This window comes from Setaria viridis, chromosome 7 (assembly GCF_005286985.2).
Source record: "Setaria viridis chromosome 7, Setaria_viridis_v4.0, whole genome shotgun sequence".
NCBI lineage: Eukaryota > Viridiplantae > Streptophyta > Magnoliopsida > Poales > Poaceae > Setaria > Setaria viridis.
The window spans coordinates 28,254,836-28,274,544 of NC_048269.2; the positions used below are offsets into that span (position 1 = coordinate 28,254,836).

The window sequence follows — 19,709 nt, forward strand, 5'->3', positions numbered from 1 at the left end:
ATCAAACGGCGCCAGCACTCGATCGCCGCCAATGCCCCTCTAATCTCAAAATCTCCGGAGAGAGAACCCTAACCAATCCAGGCCCTCAGGCGGCGGTGGGGAAAGCAAAGCAGGGTAGGCGGCGAGCTTCCGATGGAGGTGCCGTGGGAGACGGAGGCGGCGGGGGATCAGGTGAGGAGAAGCAGCCACCTCCGCCGCAGCAAAGGGAGGCCATCTAGGAGCCGGCGTCGCGAGGAGAAGTTGCTTCTCAGCAGGACCGACAAAGAAAAGCCAGCGGAGGAGAAGAACAATCCACCTCCACCTGCTCGAGAGAAGGAAGAAAAGGGGGAGGAGGAGGGGAGATTGCTGGACGAGGGCGAGGCCGCCCAGGATTGGATGCTTTCGTTCCGTCGCGGCTGGGAAGAGTGCTTTGCTGACCTCTATGGCTCCTTCGAAGACAACAGTAAGTTTAATTTACCATCCAAATTGATGAATTGTCGCGACGAGCCTGATCATTTTCTGTGGAAAGTATAGATAGATTAATTGGCTTTTGAGGTAGCAGTATTGATACGATTTGAACCCTAACGGTTCGTTTGGTTGGAAGTAAGTGGTCGGGGGGGGGGGGGGGGGGGGGGGCAGGAGTTTAGATGGAAGGGATTAAAGTTTTATTGTTTGTTTGGTGGGCATGAGAGTTTTAATGGGATGAGTAATGAAAATTTAGCGGGGCAACTCGCACCAATCACTTCCCAGGAGGAGGGGTGGGAATTTGTTTTAAGTGGAAGATAGATACACTGTTTATCATGACTTAAGATATAATTTCCCACCTCTAAACCGTCACACCAAATAAGGGATGTCTAGTCTTACTTAAACTCCCACTCTTAATTTCCTCCAAAAAAACAAACAAGGGAACGACACAAAAATCATATCCAAAGTGAATTACCTCCGCCAACTCCCACCACTAATTCCCATGCCCTTTCCCGTTAGTTGCCAAACACACCCTAATAGTCAAAGAAACTCGACCGCTTGTTTTGGTGATTTGCAACTGCGTATGCTTCAAATGGTTTATCCTCTTACGTCTTGTAATTACAGCCTCTGTTCCTCCCATGCGATATACGGAAGGAACTATCCCGAGATATGCTTCGTGCGAGGATGTCTTGCAGATCTTTTCAGTCCAAGTGATTGAAACAAAAGATGGCCTAGAGTGGCCACTGCATGTCTATGGCTGGGTTGCCACCAGGGACTCGGTAGATCAAAACCGGAACCTTCTTTTTAACCGCACAAGGGATAACTGCCAAATCCTAACTCAAGAGGTATATATATATATATATACACACACACGGTGAGTATACTCCGTAGCCGGCTATAGAATAGGCTATTCCGTAGCCAGGCCACCTGTCACCCTCTGATTAGTCACAGGAGACCCGCTAGGCCCACGCATTGCAGCCGATCTGGACTGTAGCCGAGCTCAGGGAGTGAGCGAGCCGAGCATCCAGGGAGCTTTCATTATGTAATTAGCGTCAGGTTTACAGCTAGGACGTAATTAGCGTCAAGTTTACAGCTAGGACGTAATTAGCGCCAGGTTTACAGCTAGAGTTATTACGTTCCGATGTGATCGAGATTTCAGCCAGATTCTCGTAAACAAAATAGCTCCGTCCAGAACTCGTGCTACGTACACGCAGATTACGAGAATACATGACTGGTATTCTATAGAGAAAACACAACTCATTTACGAGAATGGCGTAGGCCACAAAATGGCGTGATCAAGTTACTACAAAGCAATACCCAGTTAACGTAGAATTACCACAATGGTGTCAAGTATTTACAACAAAGACATTTACAGCAATGGCATAAAAGTTAACGTAAAATGGTGTCCAGTTTACTAGAATCCAATACACCAGATAGAATTACGACTATGCCTTCAGTAACGGCCTCACAAAATCACAGGCAAGTGGCAAGTGTACTGTCATATACTGAGATGTAACTCGTTCACTTTGCTTCTGCCTTCCTGAATCACCTGGGAGCAAATTTCATTTTCCCAGCCTTACTGATGGGGTGGTATAGCAGGTAAACAACATTTCCAGAATTTGAGAAAATCATTTATTTGGAGCTTCTCTCGTTTTGTTGCAGCTAGCTGGCCACAGATATTGAATTCAGATTTCAACCGTGCCTATTAGCTGCTCCTTAGTGAGCGCATCTTGCCCAGGACTTGGCAGAAGGCCTCATCACCTGAAAACTTCATAATAACGAGGAGAATAGTTAAAAAGTACGTTCATTTCACATCTGTAACAAGTGTTTAGATGGCTAATAGCATATATGCATGCAGATTAGGCATAAACCAATTTACCACTGGCAAGGGTCAACGAAGCTGCTAATCTAGAGCTAATCTGCTTCTAATCCAAAGGGAATCCGACTAAGTAAAGTGGATTTTTTTTGGGTGGCTCACCACGCACCATGGAAAAGCGCTAAAAAAATTGGACGAACAGTGAGCAAATAAGCGCACAAGCACCAATGAACCATATATATAGTAACACAACAAAATTGAACGTAAATTACTGACTGTGGCAGGTGATTTACCACAGGTGCCAGGGCACAAATAATGACAGCGATACAAAAGTCAGCATAATTGAATTGGTGTGTCTGAGAACAAAAAACATTGCTTTCAGAAAAAGTGTTGGGTACACACTGATTTCAGAAAAAAGAAGTATTTACTTTGACTACAACCATCAGCAAAGATCAAGATCGAGCCGACTCATGTCCAGCAGGGAGCTTCTAGATTCTGTTCACCGGGTGGTAAGGGTTCAGAGCATAGTGCAACTACAGAACTGCTAGGCTAGGGGGAAAAATCAACACTTCAGTGCATCTTGTCCCACATGATTACAGATTACTGCAAAGTATTTACCAAAATAGCGTCATCCATTTACCTCAAACTAGTTACGAGAATAACGTCTACGATTTACCTCAGTATGTACTAGAATACTATCATCGGTTTACCACAAAGTGTTTACCAGAAAAGCGTCACCGATTTACCACAAAGTATTTACCAGTAGCGTCAATAATACCACAACGGTATTTACCATAATAGCTTCATATATTTACCACAGAGTTATTTTGAAATTCTTTCGTTTATAATCAGGGTCCATATAAAGGAAAAATTACTTTAAGAATAGTCTCTTACACAGTTCAAAGTCAAACAATATAGCACTCCTAATCCAGCTTGGCATGTACTCTGCTTACCCGTGCTCTGCATGTACTGGTTTTCAGCTTGGCTGGGGCATTTACGCAAACAGAGAGCGTGCGTCATCTCTCATCCTGGTGTAAGTTGCACTCTGGTGATTAAAAATTGCCAGTGATCTGAAACAATTTGGGGGAAATTGATGCTCAATCCAATAGCACTCCCAATCCCTTGTCGGTAATCAGATCGACGGAAAAACACAATACAAATAGATGCACAGTAAAACAATAAATCGAATCCAAAGGGATTCATCTCCTAAACCAGAGGGAATTCACTCGAGATTGAATGTGTAGGCATATCTTTGTGGGTGCTCACCTCAGGATCCTGTCTCCGAGATCCAAGGGTACATCGATGACGCACTGGCCGGGAAGCTTGGGCTCCGTGCGCTTCACGGCGACCGTCGCGAAGAGAGTGGCAGGTAGCCGCCGAGGCGACGCAGAGCCAGCATGCCGCTGAGCCGCCGCTAGGGTCGCCGCCCGCCGGATCACCGCTGCTCCCGCTGACGAGGGGAGCGCCTCCACTGCCTCTCCCTACCGCCAAGATCTGCATCTCCGGCGGCGAACGAGCGAGATTTTGGGCGGTGGTGGCGGCAGCGGAGAATATTGGGGACGGGGGACGGAGCTGGATAACGTGGTGGATGAGCCGCACGGGGAGGGGAAGCCGGAGCAGATTAGGTGGATGAGCCGCACGGGGAAAGGAAGGAGCGAAAAAGAAAAGATCGACTGGCTACTCCGCTCGCGCTGGACTCGGCTCGCCGGCTCGCTCGGTGCACCGCGCACGGCTCGTGGGCCGGATGCCGATCGGACGGTTGGACGGTCTGGTTATAAAATAACCTATTCTGTGACCGGCTGCTGATAAATAGGTCTATATATATATATATATATATATATATATATATGCATCGCTATGTATGCATTTTGCTTTGCCTTTTCTGATTTTCTTCAGCTGTTGTTGTGTATGCATGTTTATATATTTGCTGTAGGGGCTGGTGTTTCTTCTTCTTATGGATCTTCGGTATATCCACAGTTTGATCAAAAGGAGTTCCTGATCGAGTAATCAATAATCTTTCATCCTTAATGCTCTTTTTGTAGAGAACTCATTGGTAAAAACTGAATGCATGAAGTTGCTTGTTGTATAATCTATACAAAGTGAAGTTTGTGACTGATTTTTTACATGCTTATCACCTGATCCACTGTATAGTCAAGTACTCCCTCCGTTTCAAATTGTAGGTCGTTTTGACATTTCGAGGTGTATAATTTTTACTATGCACCTAGATATAGTCCATGTCTAGATGCATAATAATATCTATTAACCTAAAAAAGTTAAAGCGACCTATAATTTGGAACGGAGGGAGTAGACAATAATAACTATTGTTGTTGATACGGGTTGGCTATACCATTTTTGTTTCTTATAAGGAAACATCAACCATCTTTTGATCAGTTAACTGTGACGCTTGCAGGATTCATATCTGCTGTTGACAGGCCCATCCCGTGCAGTTGTATTTATCGATCCAGTAGCGTTCGAAGTTCAGCTAAAAGTAAAGGGAGAAACAGAGTCTGAGGAGAAAGTTTTGTGCTTGGAAGTCTTCGAGCACTCTGCAGTTTATTCCTTTGCCCACGGCCCTTTCATAATTCGTAAACGTTACTCTAGCAAGCGTTGCACACTTGAGGTCAGATTTGCACCACTTGATAATACAGTTGAGGCCACTCTAGTCAGAGTCTGAGTTACCGATGGTTCATGGCCGGATCATCTTCGAGGAAAAGTTACTGCCCGTACTGCCAGCATACACATTGGGGATATCGTGGCTGCTTGATTCTCGAGATGGAAGAATGCCAACGAGTTGTGAAGGTGAAATCAATCTTTCAAGGAATGTTGTTTCTGTGGAATTAAGTGGGCAGCTGAAAGTTCGTGTGGTGGCTTCACAAGTTGATAACAGATGAGACGATGTTGTAGAAGGCAGCGTTGTCTTCACACCTTTGAAGGCCGGCTGTAGCAGCGCTACATGTGGGCTTGGCTTCTGTGAGGTGGAAATTACTGTGGCTTGGTCTCTTCTCGCGACTTTGGCGAAGATGCGCTTTCTATCTGTTTATTAGGCCTGGCTCTAGCCATAATACTTGAAGCTGGTCAGTGGCATTTCAAAGCTCTCATTTCAAAGCTCTCGATCTGTGTTTATTACTCGGCATGACGACCATCGATCTGTTCAAGCTGGTGAGCTTATCTATTACTCGGCACGACGACCACAGGGACGTGCTCCAGGTGGCGCTCCACGGTGACGCCGGCGTGGTCGCTTGGAGCACTGTCGGGAACGCCAGGTAAGTGGCAGGGGCGACTGCGTAGGGGTTCAAGAACAGGATATCTATGTTGGGCTAATTTCCATCGCAGGACAGGCCAGGAGAAGAAGACGACGCGAACGAGCGGGACGGCAAGGCGACGGCGCGGCTGGGCAGAGATGGTGGCAGGTTGCAGGCCACGGCGCCGTTTGGGACAGAGGAAGGCAGTGTCGGTGCTGTCCACGGTTCCCTTTTTCATGAGCTTCGGTCGAGTCGTTGTATCAATTCAATACGCGATCAGAGTAATCAATTAACCTCAGCAAGTTCTATTCCCCATGTTAATCTGAATTCTGACAACACGACCTAAAGCTTCGTTTGGTCAATAAACAATAATTACAAGTTTCCTCAAAACCTCCTTTTGAGAACAACAGCAGTGTCAATAGTGTCTGTGGCTTATAAGCAGCTCTCTTATAACAGCAGGATGCTTTTCGTGCGCAGAAGCAGTTCGCCCCAGGGAGAGCTTCTGATTTGCGAGCCTCCAAGACTGCTCGTGAACCACTCAGAAGCCACGGGCGCGCGCGACACCGCAGGAGGCCAAGGAGCAGAGCCGCAGAGGTACCCGGCGATTAATCCGTATCCGAATCGTAACAGAGATCGTCGATTCACCCCTACTCCACGCCTACGAGGAAACGACCCACCGAATCCGACACGGGTGCGACTGCGAGACCGTATCACCGAGTCGAACAGCCGATACAACGCAAGCCGCTATAAAAAGCGAGCCCGCCCTGCGTTTCTTTCCACCGAACCAACCTGATCAAGACCAAGAGAAGCCGTAGTCATGGCGATCAGGGTGAAGCTTCCCCTGGCGCTCGCCATCTCGTGCCTCGCCGTCCTGCAGCTGCTCCTGCCGTGCGTGGCGCGCCCCGTTCGCGAAACGGGCACCATCGACGGCAGCCGGAGCCAGCACCTCAAGCTGCGCGGATCGTTCCTGCGCGGCCCGGAGAGCGTCGCCTTCGACGGCGCCGGCGCCGGCCCTTACAGCGGCGTCTCCGACGGCCGCGTCCTGAAGTGGAACGGGCACGCACGCGGGTGGTCGACCTACGCCTACAGCCCGGGGTACAACGCCAAGGCCTGCACCGCGTCCAGGGTCCGCCCGGCGGAAGTCACGGAGAGCATGTGCGGCCGCCCGTTGGGCCTGCGCTTCCACTACGGGTCTGGAGACCTCTACATCGCCGACGCGTACAAGGGGCTGATGCGCGTTGGACCCGGCGGCGGCGAGGCGACGGTGGTGGCCACGATGGTCGACGGCAAGCCGCTCCGCTTCACCAACGGCGTTGATGTCGACCAAGTCACCGGAGAGGTGTATTTTACGGATAGTAGCATGAAGTACTCACGGTCGCAGCACGAGAGGGTGACGGCGACCGGGGACTCGACTGGCCGCCTGATGAAGTACGATCCGAAAACGGATCATGTCACCGTGTTGCAATCCGGCATCACTTACCCCAATGGCCTTGCCATCAGTACTGATCGGACGCACCTCGTGGTCGCGCTAACCGGACCGTGCAAGTTGATGAGGTACTGGATCACCGGCCCCAAGGTTGGCACATCGGGGACGCTTGCCGATCTACCGGGTTACCCTGATAATGTGAGGCCTGACGGAAGAGGTGGTTTTTGGGTGGCGCTGCACCGAGAGAAGATGGAGCTGCCATTTGGTCCTGATCGCCACCTACTTGCAGTAAGGATTGACGCTGACGGGAAGGTGCTTCAGGTGATGAGAGGACCAAAGAACGTGAGACCAACAGAGGTGGTGGAGAGGAAAGGTGGCAAGCTATATATGGGTTCGGTGGAATTACCTTATGTCGCTATTGTTAGTGCTTAGGAAGTAATCATAATATTTACATGCATTTTTAGTTATTTTGTATCTTTAGACTTTAATGCTTGGCTCTATACTAAAATTATTAATGTTCAGCTTTTGGTTTCTACAAAATTTTGTCAATAGTATCCTTTCGATTTGTACGAAATTTATTAATGTTTGTTTTGCAAAATGAACTACTGATGTATCCCCGGATTTGCCTCAACTCTCAACCCCGGACTTGAATCCTGTGGTAGGCCATAGATTTCCTCACCATATCTTGGGGCCGAAATTGGAATCGGTATACGAAAGGAAAAAAATAATGGTAGATATCATACTCATATATGAACTAGCGGCCACAAAGTTGATCCTTCAGAAAGACAAACATTTCCTCAAAAAGAAACAAGAAAAAGCAATATTTACCGATACCAAATGATCACCAAGTCCTGATAGTACCAGGCAGGTTTGCTGCTAAACTGCAGCAGCTTATTCTGTGATCAAGAACATGGGATTACAGCTATAAGTGACAAATCATTTATTAACACTCTGATATAGATAAATATATAGAAAATACAAGGTTGCAATCATATTTGCCGCACATCAACGTTTAATTCTTCACAGTGGTCACATGCCTCAGCAGCATCTGAATAACTTCAGGGGAGATGCTTGCAGCCTGTTGATTGAGTTGCTCGATTTTTGCTGCTGTCTCTTGATCAAGACGTTTAACATTTGCACCGGAGTCACCACTTTTCTGAGAACAACAAAGAAATAGACTCATTCCCTGCAATCTTGTGAACAATCAAGCAGGATGGGTAAGTGACATACCTCTGCAACCTTTCTCTGGAATTCAGCCTCCATTTGGGAACGGTATTCAGCTATTTCCCTCTCAGCTTCCTCCTTGGCTTGCCTAAGCCTAGCCGACTTAGCTGTTGAACAGAAAACGTTCAAGTTCACATCACAACTCATCGAAATCAGATCCTTTTGCTTTAGTTTCATGAATCATAATCGCAGATATTACCCATTGAAGTTCAGCAGATATTTCTAGACCAAGGGCTTCACAATGGAACATGATTCAGTCAAAGAAAAGTAATATTTTAAACTTTTGTTTTCTGACTTCGATTATGCAAATTTGTACAGCTAGTCAACATGTGGCTTTGGAGTGGTATGGTGTGTCCTAAGAAGTAAAAAGATTCACTAGACTGAAGCAAAATAAGCAGTATACCAAAGGCAATTCTACAAACTAGATGCTGATCTCTCTAAGGCACAAAGTTAACATGGCTTTACCCACCATTTGAAATATGTCCATAAAGATTAATTGATATATCAAATACAAGGAGGAAGCTCTTAAGCACAAGGTACTTGCTCTTGAACACTAACTTGATCTGTAATAATTTGTGCCAAAAATAAGATAGTACGTATTACCAGCTCTAGCTGCATTTACAATCTGCTGAGCCTCTTGCTCTGCAGCCAACAGCTGCTGAATTCCACTCTGGCGCCTGTTCGCATCCATCTTTCAGCCGCTGCATCAGGAATGAAATTCAGAATCAGCAAAACATTGTAGCCTTGTAGGTGAAACGGTCATGAGATCGCCAGTTAAAAGACACCAGCTATGGCGCACAGCTCCACATTCACGTTGAACGGAAGGGAAGAAGCTACTCTGCCTATTGCTTCCCTATATTATCTCAAATGGGGGAACTCAATTGAACTTGAACACACAAAAGATTCAGAAAAATAAACCGGTATTAGCACTCGTAGACGAATCATGTTTCGATTTCAGGACTAAATCCTGCAGACCAAAACGAGCGACCCGCCCAACCTAGCTACGCATCCTAACCAATCGAGGATGGATCTCCAACCAACCAACCCGCGCAAGTGCAGAGGATGATGAGGACGACGACGGGGGAAGGAAGAAAGGTGAGCCTGTTGCGGAATCGATACCTGGATCTGGATCGAGGCGTGGAGGGCGCTGAAGATCCTGCAGGTTGCCAAGGTTGTGGGGAGGAACGCTCCAGATGTCCTTCAAACTCTTTTAAGATCTGGATATCCGAATCATTGAATCAAGTTATTAATATTTGAAAGCAACAGAAGAAAAAATAAAGAAGAAGTTGGAAAACAAAAAACAACGGGCCGGACGTATTGATTGGGCTGTTTATTTGGGCCTCCAGTCTGAGAGCGCGCTAGTAAGCAGGCTAACGGGCGGCCCACTGGAGGTTCACTGCCAACACGCTCTCACTCCTCAATCCGCAGCAAATATCTCCTCGTTCGTCCTCTTCCCTCATCAAAACCCCATCCAATTCGAAACCCCTCTCGCCTCGCCATTTCAGCTTCACCTACGCCCCTCCTCCACTTCGCGGCCGGCCAACCCACCTCTTCCCTCGGCAGCCATGGCCACCGCAGCGCGCGCCGTCGTCGCCGCACGCCCGGCGCGGCCGCTCCTCCCGTCTCGGCGCCTCCCGTCCTATTCCTCCGCCCGCCCCCCGCGGCAAAGCGGCGGCGGAGTCGGGTCCGTCCGCTGCATGGCACGGCGGCCGGACTCCTCCTACTCGCCGCTGCGGTCGGGGCAGGGAGGTGACCGTGCGCCGACGGAGATGGCGCCGCTGTTCCCCGGGTGCGACTACGAGCACTGGCTCATCGTCATGGACAAGCCCGGGGGCGAGGGGGCCACCAAGCAGCAGATGATCGATTGCTACATACAGACCCTTGCCCAGGTCGTAGGGAGGTTAGATGTTCTTCCTGAGTCAATCAAATTTCTCCATGGGCTTGGATGCTCCGCGGAGGGAGAGTTAATTTTGGTTAATTGGGTGTCTGTTGTTGCAGTGAGGAGGAGGCGAAGAAGAGGATATACAACGTGTCCTGCGAGCGCTACTTCGGGTTCGGGTGCGAGATTGACGAGGAGACTTCCAACAAGCTCGAAGGTACCCTATTTTGTTTGTATGGATAATTATATAACTTGATGACACAAAAATTTAGAATTCTGTACATGAAGAGGGCTTAATTATTTTCATATTACCAGTAAGTTATGTTGTGCTATACAGATTAGTATTGCTTAACTTGATAACAGAACTAAGACTTCTGTATATGAGGACCCTCAACTGCATTCTACTAGTTCAATCTTGTAGTCTATAATCCTTTACATAACTCATTCTCTTTATATTTTCACTTAGGTACTATTGCATTGTGTTCATTTTGGTCACATCAGGAAAAATGATGCGTTGCTTTCTTTAGTGACATGTTTTGCGAATATGTGCTTCTACAAGTAATTGCAGCTATAATAATGTGCTGAACATTCAGTAGCTAGATTGAACATCACTGGTTCAGTGTGCACTAACCATGCTTTGTGATTTCAATAAAACAGGCCTTCCAGGTGTTCTTTTTGTGCTTCCTGACTCTTATGTTGATGCTGAGAACAAAGACTATGGTGGTAAGCTTATTTCTTGAGTGTCCTGTATCTGTATGTTTTTGTTCAGTTGAGTCATTGAGTGTGTTCATTTCATGCTAGCTCTTGATAGATAACTGATTCAGCATTTGCCTGGCAGAAAACGTCAGTTTGTGATGTACGGTTCCGATTGACACTTTTGCAATAGTTTATGCATTGTTAGTTAGACAGAGTGCTACTTTCTGCATTCCTTTTGGTTTTTAGTCTGGCGATTATAGGTTTCAGTGTTGCTTGTCGTTCTAAGACGAATGATGAAATGAAGAAATTTTGTTGAAAGATGAGATATGAAAACGAAGTTGAATATACTTCTTAACTTTTCTGTCTTTCAATGTTATACAGTTACTTGAAACCCACATTTCCTGATATTTAGTTCGGTTTTGATAGTTGTATGAAATTTCACTTGTATTAAGAGCCAACCAGTCATTTTATTCTTTCACTTATACTGAAACACTCTACAATTCATTGCATTTCTGTCAATTGTCATGTTTCCTTCCCAATTTCCTTAAAGTCTTGTTTCCTTCCAAATTTCTTAAGTGCAGTACATTTCAATCCTTTTGGAGTTCGGACTGTTATCGATATTTTTAATTAATAATCATTTATTTCTGACCTTTGGGCTGTCCTCCAAAATGCGAAAACATATTGTCAGGTTTTCATGAAGCTCTCTCTCTTTGCAGCTGAGTTATTCGTAAATGGGGAAATCGTTCAGCGATCACCAGAGAGGCAGAGAAGGGTGGAGCCAGTACCTCAGAGAGCCCAAGATAGGCCACGGTACAGCGACCGGACCCGCTATGTGAAGCGGAGGGAGAACCAGTCTTACCAGCGGTGATGTTGCCCTTTTTGAAGATAGAAGATGTTGTCATTTCCACAAAGTGTCTAAATGCAATGCTGGAGGTGCAGCAGCAACTTCCACAAGGCCACAACCCACATGACAATCACTATTCACTCCCATTGTGTTAGCTGGGCCTTGTAACGTTGCGTGCTTATGCATTTGGACTTGTATCCCTAGTCTATATGAAGTTATTATGAACTCCTGAATGTTTTTAACCTCTGTCTGTCTGCCTCCTTGTCACCCTCCCTTTTGTGTACTTGCATTTGCATGTTGTAGCAAGTATTGATAATAATCAGATATTCAGATGACATGCTTTCGATACTGAGCTCAAATAAGCAGATGCTGTGACATCGTCAGGTTTCACAAGCTGCTCCACCCGTTCATTTCTGTTCTGCAGGAGCCGTGATGAACTGATGCTGCTGCCACATTGCTGCTGACAGTCGGATGCATCCTGTCCTGTCACCATCGAAAGCTTCTAGGCAGCTCCAGCTGAGCTGACAGCGTGGAGGCAATCGGACGCGGAGGATGCAGCCCGCGATATGCAACGTGTGGCGCAGACAGGTAACCTACGATTTCGCCGCCTTATCCTCGCGCGCCACTCCGGCGCCGCCACGCCAGCCAGCAGCCTGAAGCACTGAAGCAGCCAAGCGTCATCATCTCTGCATCAGCCGCGCGCGAAGTGGCGAGCAGCTGAAAATGGCGGGGGCGGCCTTCCTCTCCACCGCGCTGCTCGGCGCCCGCGGCGTCGCTGCCTCCTCGTCCTCTTCCGTCTCGTCTCCGGCACGGAGGCACGCGCACGTACGCTTCTGAACTCTGCAAAATTCTCGCTGATTCAAGCTGTGCGTTTCGCGTGATTCTTAGTTGTTTCCCCCCCCCCCCCCCCCCCCCCCCCCCCCCCCCCCCCCCACACGTTTGTATGTAGATTCAAGTCTGCTGCAAGGGCAATGTTGAGGGCCTCGAGGCTGCTGGTCATGACGAGCGTCTGCGATTCCGTAGGAGGGATTTCATCGGCAGCTGCGTCGGGACCGCCATTGGTCTGGTACGTGCTTGCTTTGTTAGCGGTCAATGCAGCTCTCGATTAGCGCAACAGAAGTGAACAACAAATGTAGCATAATGGGAAAGTTAGTTTTGTGAGGTAGCAAACTGAACTTGGTTTATGCCTTGGATTAGGAAATGATTGAGGGCTCTTCCAAATTCACGGGAGAGGCAACTGCAGCTGATCTCATTGAGCGTAGACAACGCTCTGAGTTCCAATGTAGGTCACGTAACACTGTTCTTTTCCCTTCAATGATACTCTATATTATGCTTCTTAAAAAAAGGTAACTGAAGTATTTGATTCTTTCTTCAGCAAGCATCAAGGATACCCTCTATACAGCCATAAAGGTGAGACACCTTAGCCCATTATACTCGGCATTTCTCCTTCACCTATCAATCACTCCTGTCGGCTGAAATAGTGAAACTGAAAATCTTTTGAAGGCTAAGCCAGAGCTCGTTCCATCTTTGTTGACCTTGGCACTGAATGATGCCATCACATATGACAAGGTCTGGTCTCTGAATGGCTTTCTGTCATTAGCATTTGGGCCTTTCTGTACGTGGTACACTTGGAAAGTTGGAAATAACCTTTGCCACTGGGCTGTTTAATTATTCCGCAGGCCACAAAAACTGGAGGTGCAAATGGATCTATCAGGCTAGGTAGCATCTTCTTTTTTTCTTCTGTTCTTTTTTTGTTTTGAGGGGAAAAATGCTCAGCTGAAGATGATCTAACAAGTAAATAGTTTCTTGACCTTGTTGCTCCATCATTTGATACTTATTTTTTCAAATAAAGCCCAGAAATAAGCAGACCTGAAAACAGTGGGCTCTCTGCTGCCTTGGATCTGCTGACTGAAGCCAAAAAGGAGATAGATTCCAATTCCAAGGGAGGTCCAATTTCATTTGCAGACCTGATCCAGTTTGCAGGTTTGGCAATTTCCAGTGTAACTATACTAGCATTATTGAACCTGTTGATCTTTACTGGCGAGCGCTTCTGCACTTCTGCTAGTGTTAAATTAAGAATCGTGTTTTTTCTTGAAACAGCACAATCAGCACTGAAGAGATCATTTCTTGATGCGGCCATTGCCAAATGTGGTGGAAATGAAGATAAGGGAAGAACCCTATACTCTGCATATGGTTCAAACGGGCAGGTATTCGCTGCGCCATATTGCTCCTTATGCCACATGATACTGCATATGTTCAGTCTGTCCTTGCTCCTAATTTAATGCGCTGATTTATTTTTCTTTTTGATTTTGTGTTGTGATTATTTAACATCGCAGTGGGGCCTGTTCGACAGAACATTTGGGAGAACAGATGCACAAGATGCTGACCCAGAGGGAAGGGTACCTGATTGGAGCAAAGCTTCTGTGCAGGAGATGAAGGATAGGTTCGTTGCTGTTGGGTTGGGTCCTCGCCAGGTGACCACTACTCCCTTCACAGTGATCACATTTTTCCATGAAAGAATGCAAAAACTGTCATCTAGTGTGATGCTTAACAGATAGGTCTCCTTTTGCAGCTTGCTGTGATGTCAGCCTTCCTCGGACCTGACCAAGCCGCTACCGAGGAACGACTGATTGCTGATCCAGATTGCCGCCCATGGGTCGAGAAGTACCAAAGGAGTCGTGAAACAGTATCCCGGACAGACTATGAAGTAAGCTACTGATTTTCGTTTGTGCACGAACTGCCAGTGTATCAGGAGGGTTCATCTCTCTCTTGATTGATGCTAACTTGTGCCTCTGTGTTCTGTATGACAGGTTGACCTGATAACCGCACTCACAAAGCTGGGCTCCCTAGGCCAGAAGATAAATTATGAAGCCTACACGTACCCTAAGCAAAAGATTGACCTGGGCAAATTGAAACTGTGAGAGAGATGCTTGCCGGGTATCTGCATTGGCCAGACTCTTCTCATGATCTGGTGGTTCCGTCTGCTCAAGAGTGACTCATTCGGCGGTGGTTCTGGTTCATGTATTGGCGGTTCATCAGCTGTCTGACTTCATTTTCGGACATTTCTCCATTGCAATTAGGACGGTCCGTCTACTAGATGGTTAGATTTCGAATTTCATTGTCTGGTTTCGTTTTCCGTGGACTTGAAAGTGCCAGCCATGATTGGGAGAAGCGAGGTGTTGTGTAAATTCTCTTCTTGTGCAGTATACATACATGTGACTCTGAGTATGTGACGACTGAAGAATCAAGAACAATAAAAATGTAAGATATATCTGAAGCCCCCTGAACTACCGATTCTGATCAGAAACAGCGCAGCGCAGCAGGCGCCCTTCTGCCTGCCTTTCCTGGCTGGCTCGGCATCTGTTTGCTCGACACATTCTCGATTTGGCCGGGCTGCCTACGATGATAACCGTGGCAAGGCCGGCCTCGCAATTTCAGATCTTTGGCGCACGAACGGAATACCCGCCCCCGTCTTCCTCTTGACGACTGATCAGCATCACTGACCCAACACAGAATTATGACAACAAGCAACACTACAACACAGAGAGCAAAAAGCTTGGTCAAGTGCAGTACACGAGCTCTATAATCTTGATTTCAAGTCCAATACACTCGATATCTTTTGCAACGCATTCCCGAACAGACCAAGCCGTGGTCTCTGCATCCTCGATACTAGCCACTGGTAATCCTCCAACGCCTTGCCCGACAGTGGTTCTAAGAACTCACATTTCTCCAGGATCTCAGGTGGAGGCACTCCCCTGACGATGTTCGTGTCCAGCTTCGGCTTCCTCTTGTTCTTGTCTTGAGGGACCTCCGGCACAGGGTTCTCCAGGTACAGAGGTGATGCTCCTGGGATGATGTCTTGGCGGAAGGGTAGGCTCCTAGCGCTCTGCAGGCAGAAGTCAAACCATTGGTGGATGAGTGGAGATGGGCCTCTGGTTCTGCCACCGATTTGGTCGGTCTGAAATCTAGACGCGCATGGTACCACCTACAATGCACAAAACAAGGCAATCAGTAAGATAGAGAGTTCGTTACCACAAATTCACAAGGCATTGTTCATGAGGCAACTGTATCATACCCATAGATCAGCCCATAGGCTGCTGCCTGACTTGGGAACTACCACAGCGACATTAGACATTCGCTTTGCAGCAGGGATCACATCACTGCTCCAGCCCACTGCAACCCATACATCTCCAACACTAAATGACTTCAGGTAGTTCATACTGTCGAATAGTTGGACCTACCAAAGGCAAAGAAAATCAGATCCAGCCCAGCAAATTATAATTCAGAATTTTGGGTGGTCAGCTACTATATCTGGGGCAAACCTGCTTTTGTAGTTGCGTAAAGCTTTTCAAGACTGCTTCTCTACCACCACTGACATCTGTTTCCATGTCAACTGTGTTGTATGATGAACCCAGATGCTTCAGAACTGCACCAATGACCTCTCTAGGAGAATCAACCATTGCAATCTTCCCAGCAAGTTCAGGCCTCCACAAATCCTCCCAATCCTGCGGATAACAACAAATCTATATAATTAACACCTACCAGGTTCATTAGTGATACATTACACAGGACACCACATCACAAGAAAAATGCCTGTTTCAGTACCTAGCTTCACATTTTTATTTCACCGAAGAAAAGGGAAGTTGTATGTCCCCAACATAATTCAATTTACACATACTTGTCCTTGTAAGTTTAACATTGCACATTTACTCAAGAAAAATGTTCACCTGTATTGGTTTCAAATTATGCCTTTTGAACTTGTTTTTCTTGTACGCGATGACCATGGTACCCCATCGGTATGGAACTCCCCATACTGAGCCATTAGGATCTGCCTCTCCATTCTGGTTCCTGCACAAATGAACCTGATAGACTATAATGAAAATGCAAACTAAATAGCGGGGCATCTTCACAGCCAAGTTACAGAAAATCTTAAGGAATTGGAGATGCTGTTTAATGACTGCCTGACTGGTACCAAAAAACTAAAAGTAGAAATTCTATTAGTTAGTCCTACACCTAGCTGACTCCCCAATGTTTGCATACTAACAACTCAACAGAAAATTTTGCTATTGATTGCATGTAAGGACAGAAGGCTAACATAATGATTGAATCATAATTCTTGCGAACAATTCTAGAATGATTTATAAACAAAATCGAGACTATTAAGAAGAATACATAAGCATCCAGTCACAAGGCATAATGTTTTCTTTGCAAATATAATCTAATCAAATTTAACAATCTATTTTCCAAGAGCATGCGTCAATAGCCATTCATCGTCAGACTCAAGAGAATCTAAAAGGTTTCAGTTCTCACCTTCCATCTGTCACTCAGGCTGCGAAACCAATCCTGTTCTTCAGCATTCCTGACAGGTTCTAACAATCCCTTGCGTATGGCATAACCAAGCCAAGAGTCCCCAATCGACACAATATCAGCTGCCATTGCAGATTTTGGCTTAACTTGACCCTTGTCCATACATTGTGACATCTCAGAGAATATCCCATCAAGATTAGCACGGAGCTCGGGGCTGAATTTGATCCTCTTGCCCTGGGCCTTAACGAAATCCTACGAGCACCAAAAGAACGTATCAGAAAATCTGATAAGATACACCATACCATGCTTCCTTGCTCCCATGAACTTATAAAATCATGCTACGCCATGATTTTTCTATTGTGACAACGGGGAGGCTTTGCTTCTGGTGGATGAGGAAGATCGGACCTTAATCCACGAGGGAGGGAAGGAGCCGCGGAGCGCGACGACCCGGAGGGGCACCGAGAGCGCGTAGGTCTTGGTCTTCCACTTCTGCAGCGCGGCCTCCCACTCCTGGTCATCCTCCTCCTGCGTCGCCTCAACGGCCGCGGCGGCGGCTGCGGGGGGCGGGGGCGCGTGAGCTCGGGCGCGGGAGGGGAAGAAGAACAGGAGCGAGCACACGGCCAGCTGGAGCACCAGCGCCGCCGCGGCGTTCGGCGCCCACTCCCAGCCGGGCGCGTCGGCCTGGCTGCCGGGCGGACGCCGCGAAGGCACCGCGGCGAGCAGCTTCGGCCTGCGAAGGCGGACGCGGAGTCGGAGGCGGGAGGTGGGCAGGTAGTGGGTAGGGTGGTTGGGGAGGAGGCCGGGGAGGCGAGGGTGGTGGGGCTGGGCGAGGAGGAGATGGAGCGGCTGCACCTCCATCGCCGCTGCCAGGTTCCCTCTCGGAGTCGCCGAGCCGGGCAATGGTCTCCTGGCCTCCGCCGATGAGCTTCTTATCTAGTTGTTCTCGCGCAAAGGCCCGGCTCCGAAACATAGGTTTATCACGATTCACGAAGACTATCATCAAATCTTAGACTCACAAATTCAGGTCAATTTTTGAAATTTTTCTAATTTAGTAGGCAATTAGGCATGTAACTGTGCGTTAGACGGCAAAATATTTCTAATGCACACTTAGGTCGGTCTCAGTGGGGTGTCCTGGATGGTTTTATGGGTATCACGTGCCACGTCAGCAATTTTGCTGACATGTCAACCTAATTATGAGGAGAGAGAAGAGGGGAGTTTTATCCCCATAAAACCTACCTAGCTGATATAGTTACCTAGTCTCATGAAACCTAATAAAACTTGCATTGATAATGTTATAGTATAATCGCAATACATATTTGATCATAACTACACGCAAAAAATAAATGGTACAGGTCATCTATAAAACTGTGCAATGAAACTATATATTGAGAGTGACAGTTTCATTTCATTGAAAAGATGACATGGCAGTTTTGATAACGGTATGATGAAATTATATACTGAGACTGATGTTAGAGAGGCAAAAGAATGCCCTAGTACAAGCATCAACACGTTACAATAGATTTGTACGGTGGTATGCTCTACGTTGCTAGATACTGACGGGTGAGTTCCTAAGCCTAATTAGTCCCTTCTTCTCGTTCTTCTCCCGTCGTAGGATAACTCGGCCACGAGCATGCCTTCTGACGCAGGGCGCAGCCGCAGATCGGACCACCAGCCCGCGGTCCGGGACCTCCGCGGCAAACGCGTATCCCACGCCCCCGTCCTTCCCGGCGATGGGCATGTCCACCATGCCATCGTCGTCGGTCCGTACACGGTAATGCCAAGAGCGCACTGCCGCATGGCCGAGGAGGGACCGCAACAGGCCAGTGAGCGACGGGGCTCAGACCGCGCCTCCATGCGGCCGCTGGGTGCCGGTCTCTGCACCGCCGGCTGTGCTGATCCTGCTCGCTTCCCCCGCCCCCTCTATCTATTTCCCTCATCTTCTAGCACGATTCCAGTATTCCACCATAGTCAAATACCAATCGGCCTGGAGCTCACGGGTACATGTATTTGATGAAGCTCCATCCGGCTTTGGCTCCACCTGACACAGCCACTGTGGTGTCAGAGAAGCCGGAACTGGTGAAGCTAATTTTTTTTTTGCCCCCAAGTTGTTTCCGAGCCCGTAGCCATCCGGATCCCCGTTGCTCCCTCCCTCCCTCTCAACGTCTGCCATCATTTTAATCACCGGTTGCAATCATTCAGAGGATAGTTATTAATTATGTGATATCTCACTGCAAAATATCAGGTGAAGTGATTCTGTCAACTTTTGAGGCTACCTCTCTTCCACACGCCCTACTCCTTTCCCATTATGTAAAAACAACAAAATCGATTGTTTTTCCACCGGTCTTGATCCCATATCCCATCTAAACTTCACGTTGAAAACAATTAGAAATAAAATCACACAATATGTGAAAGTCAAATTAAAAAAAGAGCAGCTACAGCAGCTGAGGTTCCTTTGTTACATAGTTTTACAGAGTCAAAATAGGTTGATCAAGTGAATCATGTAATCAAACTCTGCCAAATAACTATAACACACACAGCATGAGAGTAATCAAATGGTTGCATAGTCTTAGTCCTGATACTGAGGAACAACACTTGCATAAGCAATGCAAAAATGCTATCATATGTATTTTTGACAATGAAGATCTTAAATTACATTACTATTTCAAATTTCCTCAACATGCTCCTACTGCCTTTTTCTTAACATGTCCAACCATTCGAAACAGGTTCCCTTGGGAGTTCAGACAGATTCTAGGGTGAAGCAAGGCGAGTACTTTGTGGGAAATTCCTTCGCAACTTTAGCCTTTTTGAAATTGGTTGGTGCGGGTGTGAGT

The 19,709-nt window shown here is 47.2% G+C and overlaps 5 protein-coding genes, 1 long non-coding RNA gene and 1 pseudogene across 7 annotated transcripts; 4 read left to right on the forward strand and 3 right to left on the reverse strand.

The window, feature by feature from the left end:
- The first annotated feature begins 18 nt into the window (after positions 1-18).
- Positions 19-5,304, forward strand: LOC117865576 (uncharacterized; annotated as a pseudogene).
- Positions 1,745-3,900, reverse strand: LOC117865577 (uncharacterized). Its single transcript, XR_004642564.2, has 3 exons — positions 3,527-3,900; positions 3,214-3,330; positions 1,745-2,212 (listed from the first exon to the last, which is right to left on the reverse strand). It is a non-coding gene; the product is annotated as an uncharacterized lncRNA (long non-coding RNA).
- Positions 5,305-6,295: 991 nt separating the features above from the next.
- LOC117864833 (protein STRICTOSIDINE SYNTHASE-LIKE 10) lies at positions 6,296-7,414 on the forward strand. The gene has a single exon (XM_034748918.2). The coding sequence runs from the start codon at positions 6,320-6,322 to the stop codon at positions 7,358-7,360; it is 1,041 nt and encodes a 346-aa protein (XP_034604809.1). The 5' UTR covers positions 6,296-6,319; the 3' UTR covers positions 7,361-7,414.
- A 306-nt stretch (positions 7,415-7,720) lies between these two features.
- LOC117862980 (V-type proton ATPase subunit G1) lies at positions 7,721-9,420 on the reverse strand. Of its 2 annotated transcripts, none has more exons than XM_034746541.2 (4): positions 9,272-9,420; positions 8,756-8,853; positions 8,159-8,259; positions 7,721-8,084 (listed from the first exon to the last, which is right to left on the reverse strand). In XM_034746541.2, the coding sequence occupies exons 2-4, from the start codon at positions 8,841-8,843 to the stop codon at positions 7,941-7,943; spliced, it is 333 nt and encodes a 110-aa protein (XP_034602432.1). In that variant the 5' UTR covers positions 8,844-8,853; positions 9,272-9,420; the 3' UTR covers positions 7,721-7,940. The 2 variants fall into 2 exon arrangements, with proteins under 2 accessions (XP_034602432.1, XP_034602433.1); XM_034746542.2 differs by lacking the exon at positions 9,272-9,420 and adding an exon at positions 9,198-9,266.
- Positions 9,421-9,624: 204 nt separating this feature from the next.
- Positions 9,625-11,906, forward strand: LOC117862978 (multiple organellar RNA editing factor 2, chloroplastic). Its single transcript, XM_034746540.2, has 4 exons — positions 9,625-10,052; positions 10,151-10,248; positions 10,689-10,754; positions 11,444-11,906. The coding sequence occupies exons 1-4, from the start codon at positions 9,718-9,720 to the stop codon at positions 11,593-11,595; spliced, it is 651 nt and encodes a 216-aa protein (XP_034602431.1). The 5' UTR covers positions 9,625-9,717; the 3' UTR covers positions 11,596-11,906.
- Positions 11,907-12,202: 296 nt separating this feature from the next.
- Positions 12,203-14,848, forward strand: LOC117862975 (thylakoid lumenal 29 kDa protein, chloroplastic). The gene is made up of 11 exons (XM_034746537.2): positions 12,203-12,396; positions 12,521-12,637; positions 12,769-12,853; positions 12,947-12,981; positions 13,075-13,140; positions 13,251-13,290; positions 13,429-13,554; positions 13,672-13,778; positions 13,908-14,045; positions 14,144-14,278; positions 14,382-14,848. Exons 1-11 carry the CDS (start codon positions 12,295-12,297, stop codon positions 14,490-14,492), a joined length of 1,062 nt encoding a protein of 353 aa, XP_034602428.1. The 5' UTR covers positions 12,203-12,294; the 3' UTR covers positions 14,493-14,848.
- A 279-nt stretch (positions 14,849-15,127) lies between these two features.
- LOC117862972 (uncharacterized) lies at positions 15,128-17,809 on the reverse strand. The gene is made up of 6 exons (XM_034746534.2): positions 17,284-17,809; positions 16,882-17,130; positions 16,299-16,433; positions 15,894-16,076; positions 15,647-15,808; positions 15,128-15,556 (listed from the first exon to the last, which is right to left on the reverse strand). The coding sequence occupies exons 1-6, from the start codon at positions 17,734-17,736 to the stop codon at positions 15,152-15,154; spliced, it is 1,587 nt and encodes a 528-aa protein (XP_034602425.1). The 5' UTR covers positions 17,737-17,809; the 3' UTR covers positions 15,128-15,151.
- Between the last annotated feature and the right edge of the window lie 1,900 nt (positions 17,810-19,709).

Bases quoted from the DNA above. Each gene is read 5' to 3' on its own strand.
- LOC117864833 (XM_034748918.2), top strand. From the start codon at position 6,320: ATGGCGATCAGGGTGAAGCTTCCCCTGGCGCTCGCCATCTCGTGCCTC.
- LOC117862978 (XM_034746540.2), top strand. From the start codon at position 9,718: ATGGCCACCGCAGCGCGCGCCGTCGTCGCCGCACGCCCGGCGCGGCCG. The intron at 10,053-10,150 runs GTTAGATGTTCT...CTGTTGTTGCAG, and splicing joins CTTGCCCAGGTCGTAGGGAG to TGAGGAGGAGGCGAAGAAGA. The intron at 10,755-11,443 runs GTAAGCTTATTT...CTCTCTTTGCAG, and splicing joins TGAGAACAAAGACTATGGTG to CTGAGTTATTCGTAAATGGG.
- LOC117862980 (XM_034746541.2), bottom strand. From the start codon at position 8,843: ATGGATGCGAACAGGCGCCAGAGTGGAATTCAGCAGCTGTTGGCTGCA. The intron at 8,260-8,755 runs GTAATACGTACT...TCTGTTCAACAG, and splicing joins TGTAAATGCAGCTAGAGCTG to CTAAGTCGGCTAGGCTTAGG. The intron at 8,085-8,158 runs GTATGTCACTTA...TGTTGTTCTCAG, and splicing joins TCCAGAGAAAGGTTGCAGAG to AAAAGTGGTGACTCCGGTGC.
- LOC117862975 (XM_034746537.2), top strand. From the start codon at position 12,295: ATGGCGGGGGCGGCCTTCCTCTCCACCGCGCTGCTCGGCGCCCGCGGC. The intron at 13,291-13,428 runs GTAGCATCTTCT...AATAAAGCCCAG, and splicing joins AAATGGATCTATCAGGCTAG to AAATAAGCAGACCTGAAAAC. The intron at 13,779-13,907 runs GTATTCGCTGCG...TTAACATCGCAG, and splicing joins CATATGGTTCAAACGGGCAG to TGGGGCCTGTTCGACAGAAC.
- LOC117862972 (XM_034746534.2), bottom strand. From the start codon at position 17,736: ATGGAGGTGCAGCCGCTCCATCTCCTCCTCGCCCAGCCCCACCACCCT. The intron at 15,809-15,893 runs GTTTGCCCCAGA...TGCCTTTGGTAG, and splicing joins TTACGCAACTACAAAAGCAG to GTCCAACTATTCGACAGTAT. The intron at 15,557-15,646 runs GTATGATACAGT...TGTGCATTGTAG, and splicing joins GCCTATGGGCTGATCTATGG to GTGGTACCATGCGCGTCTAG.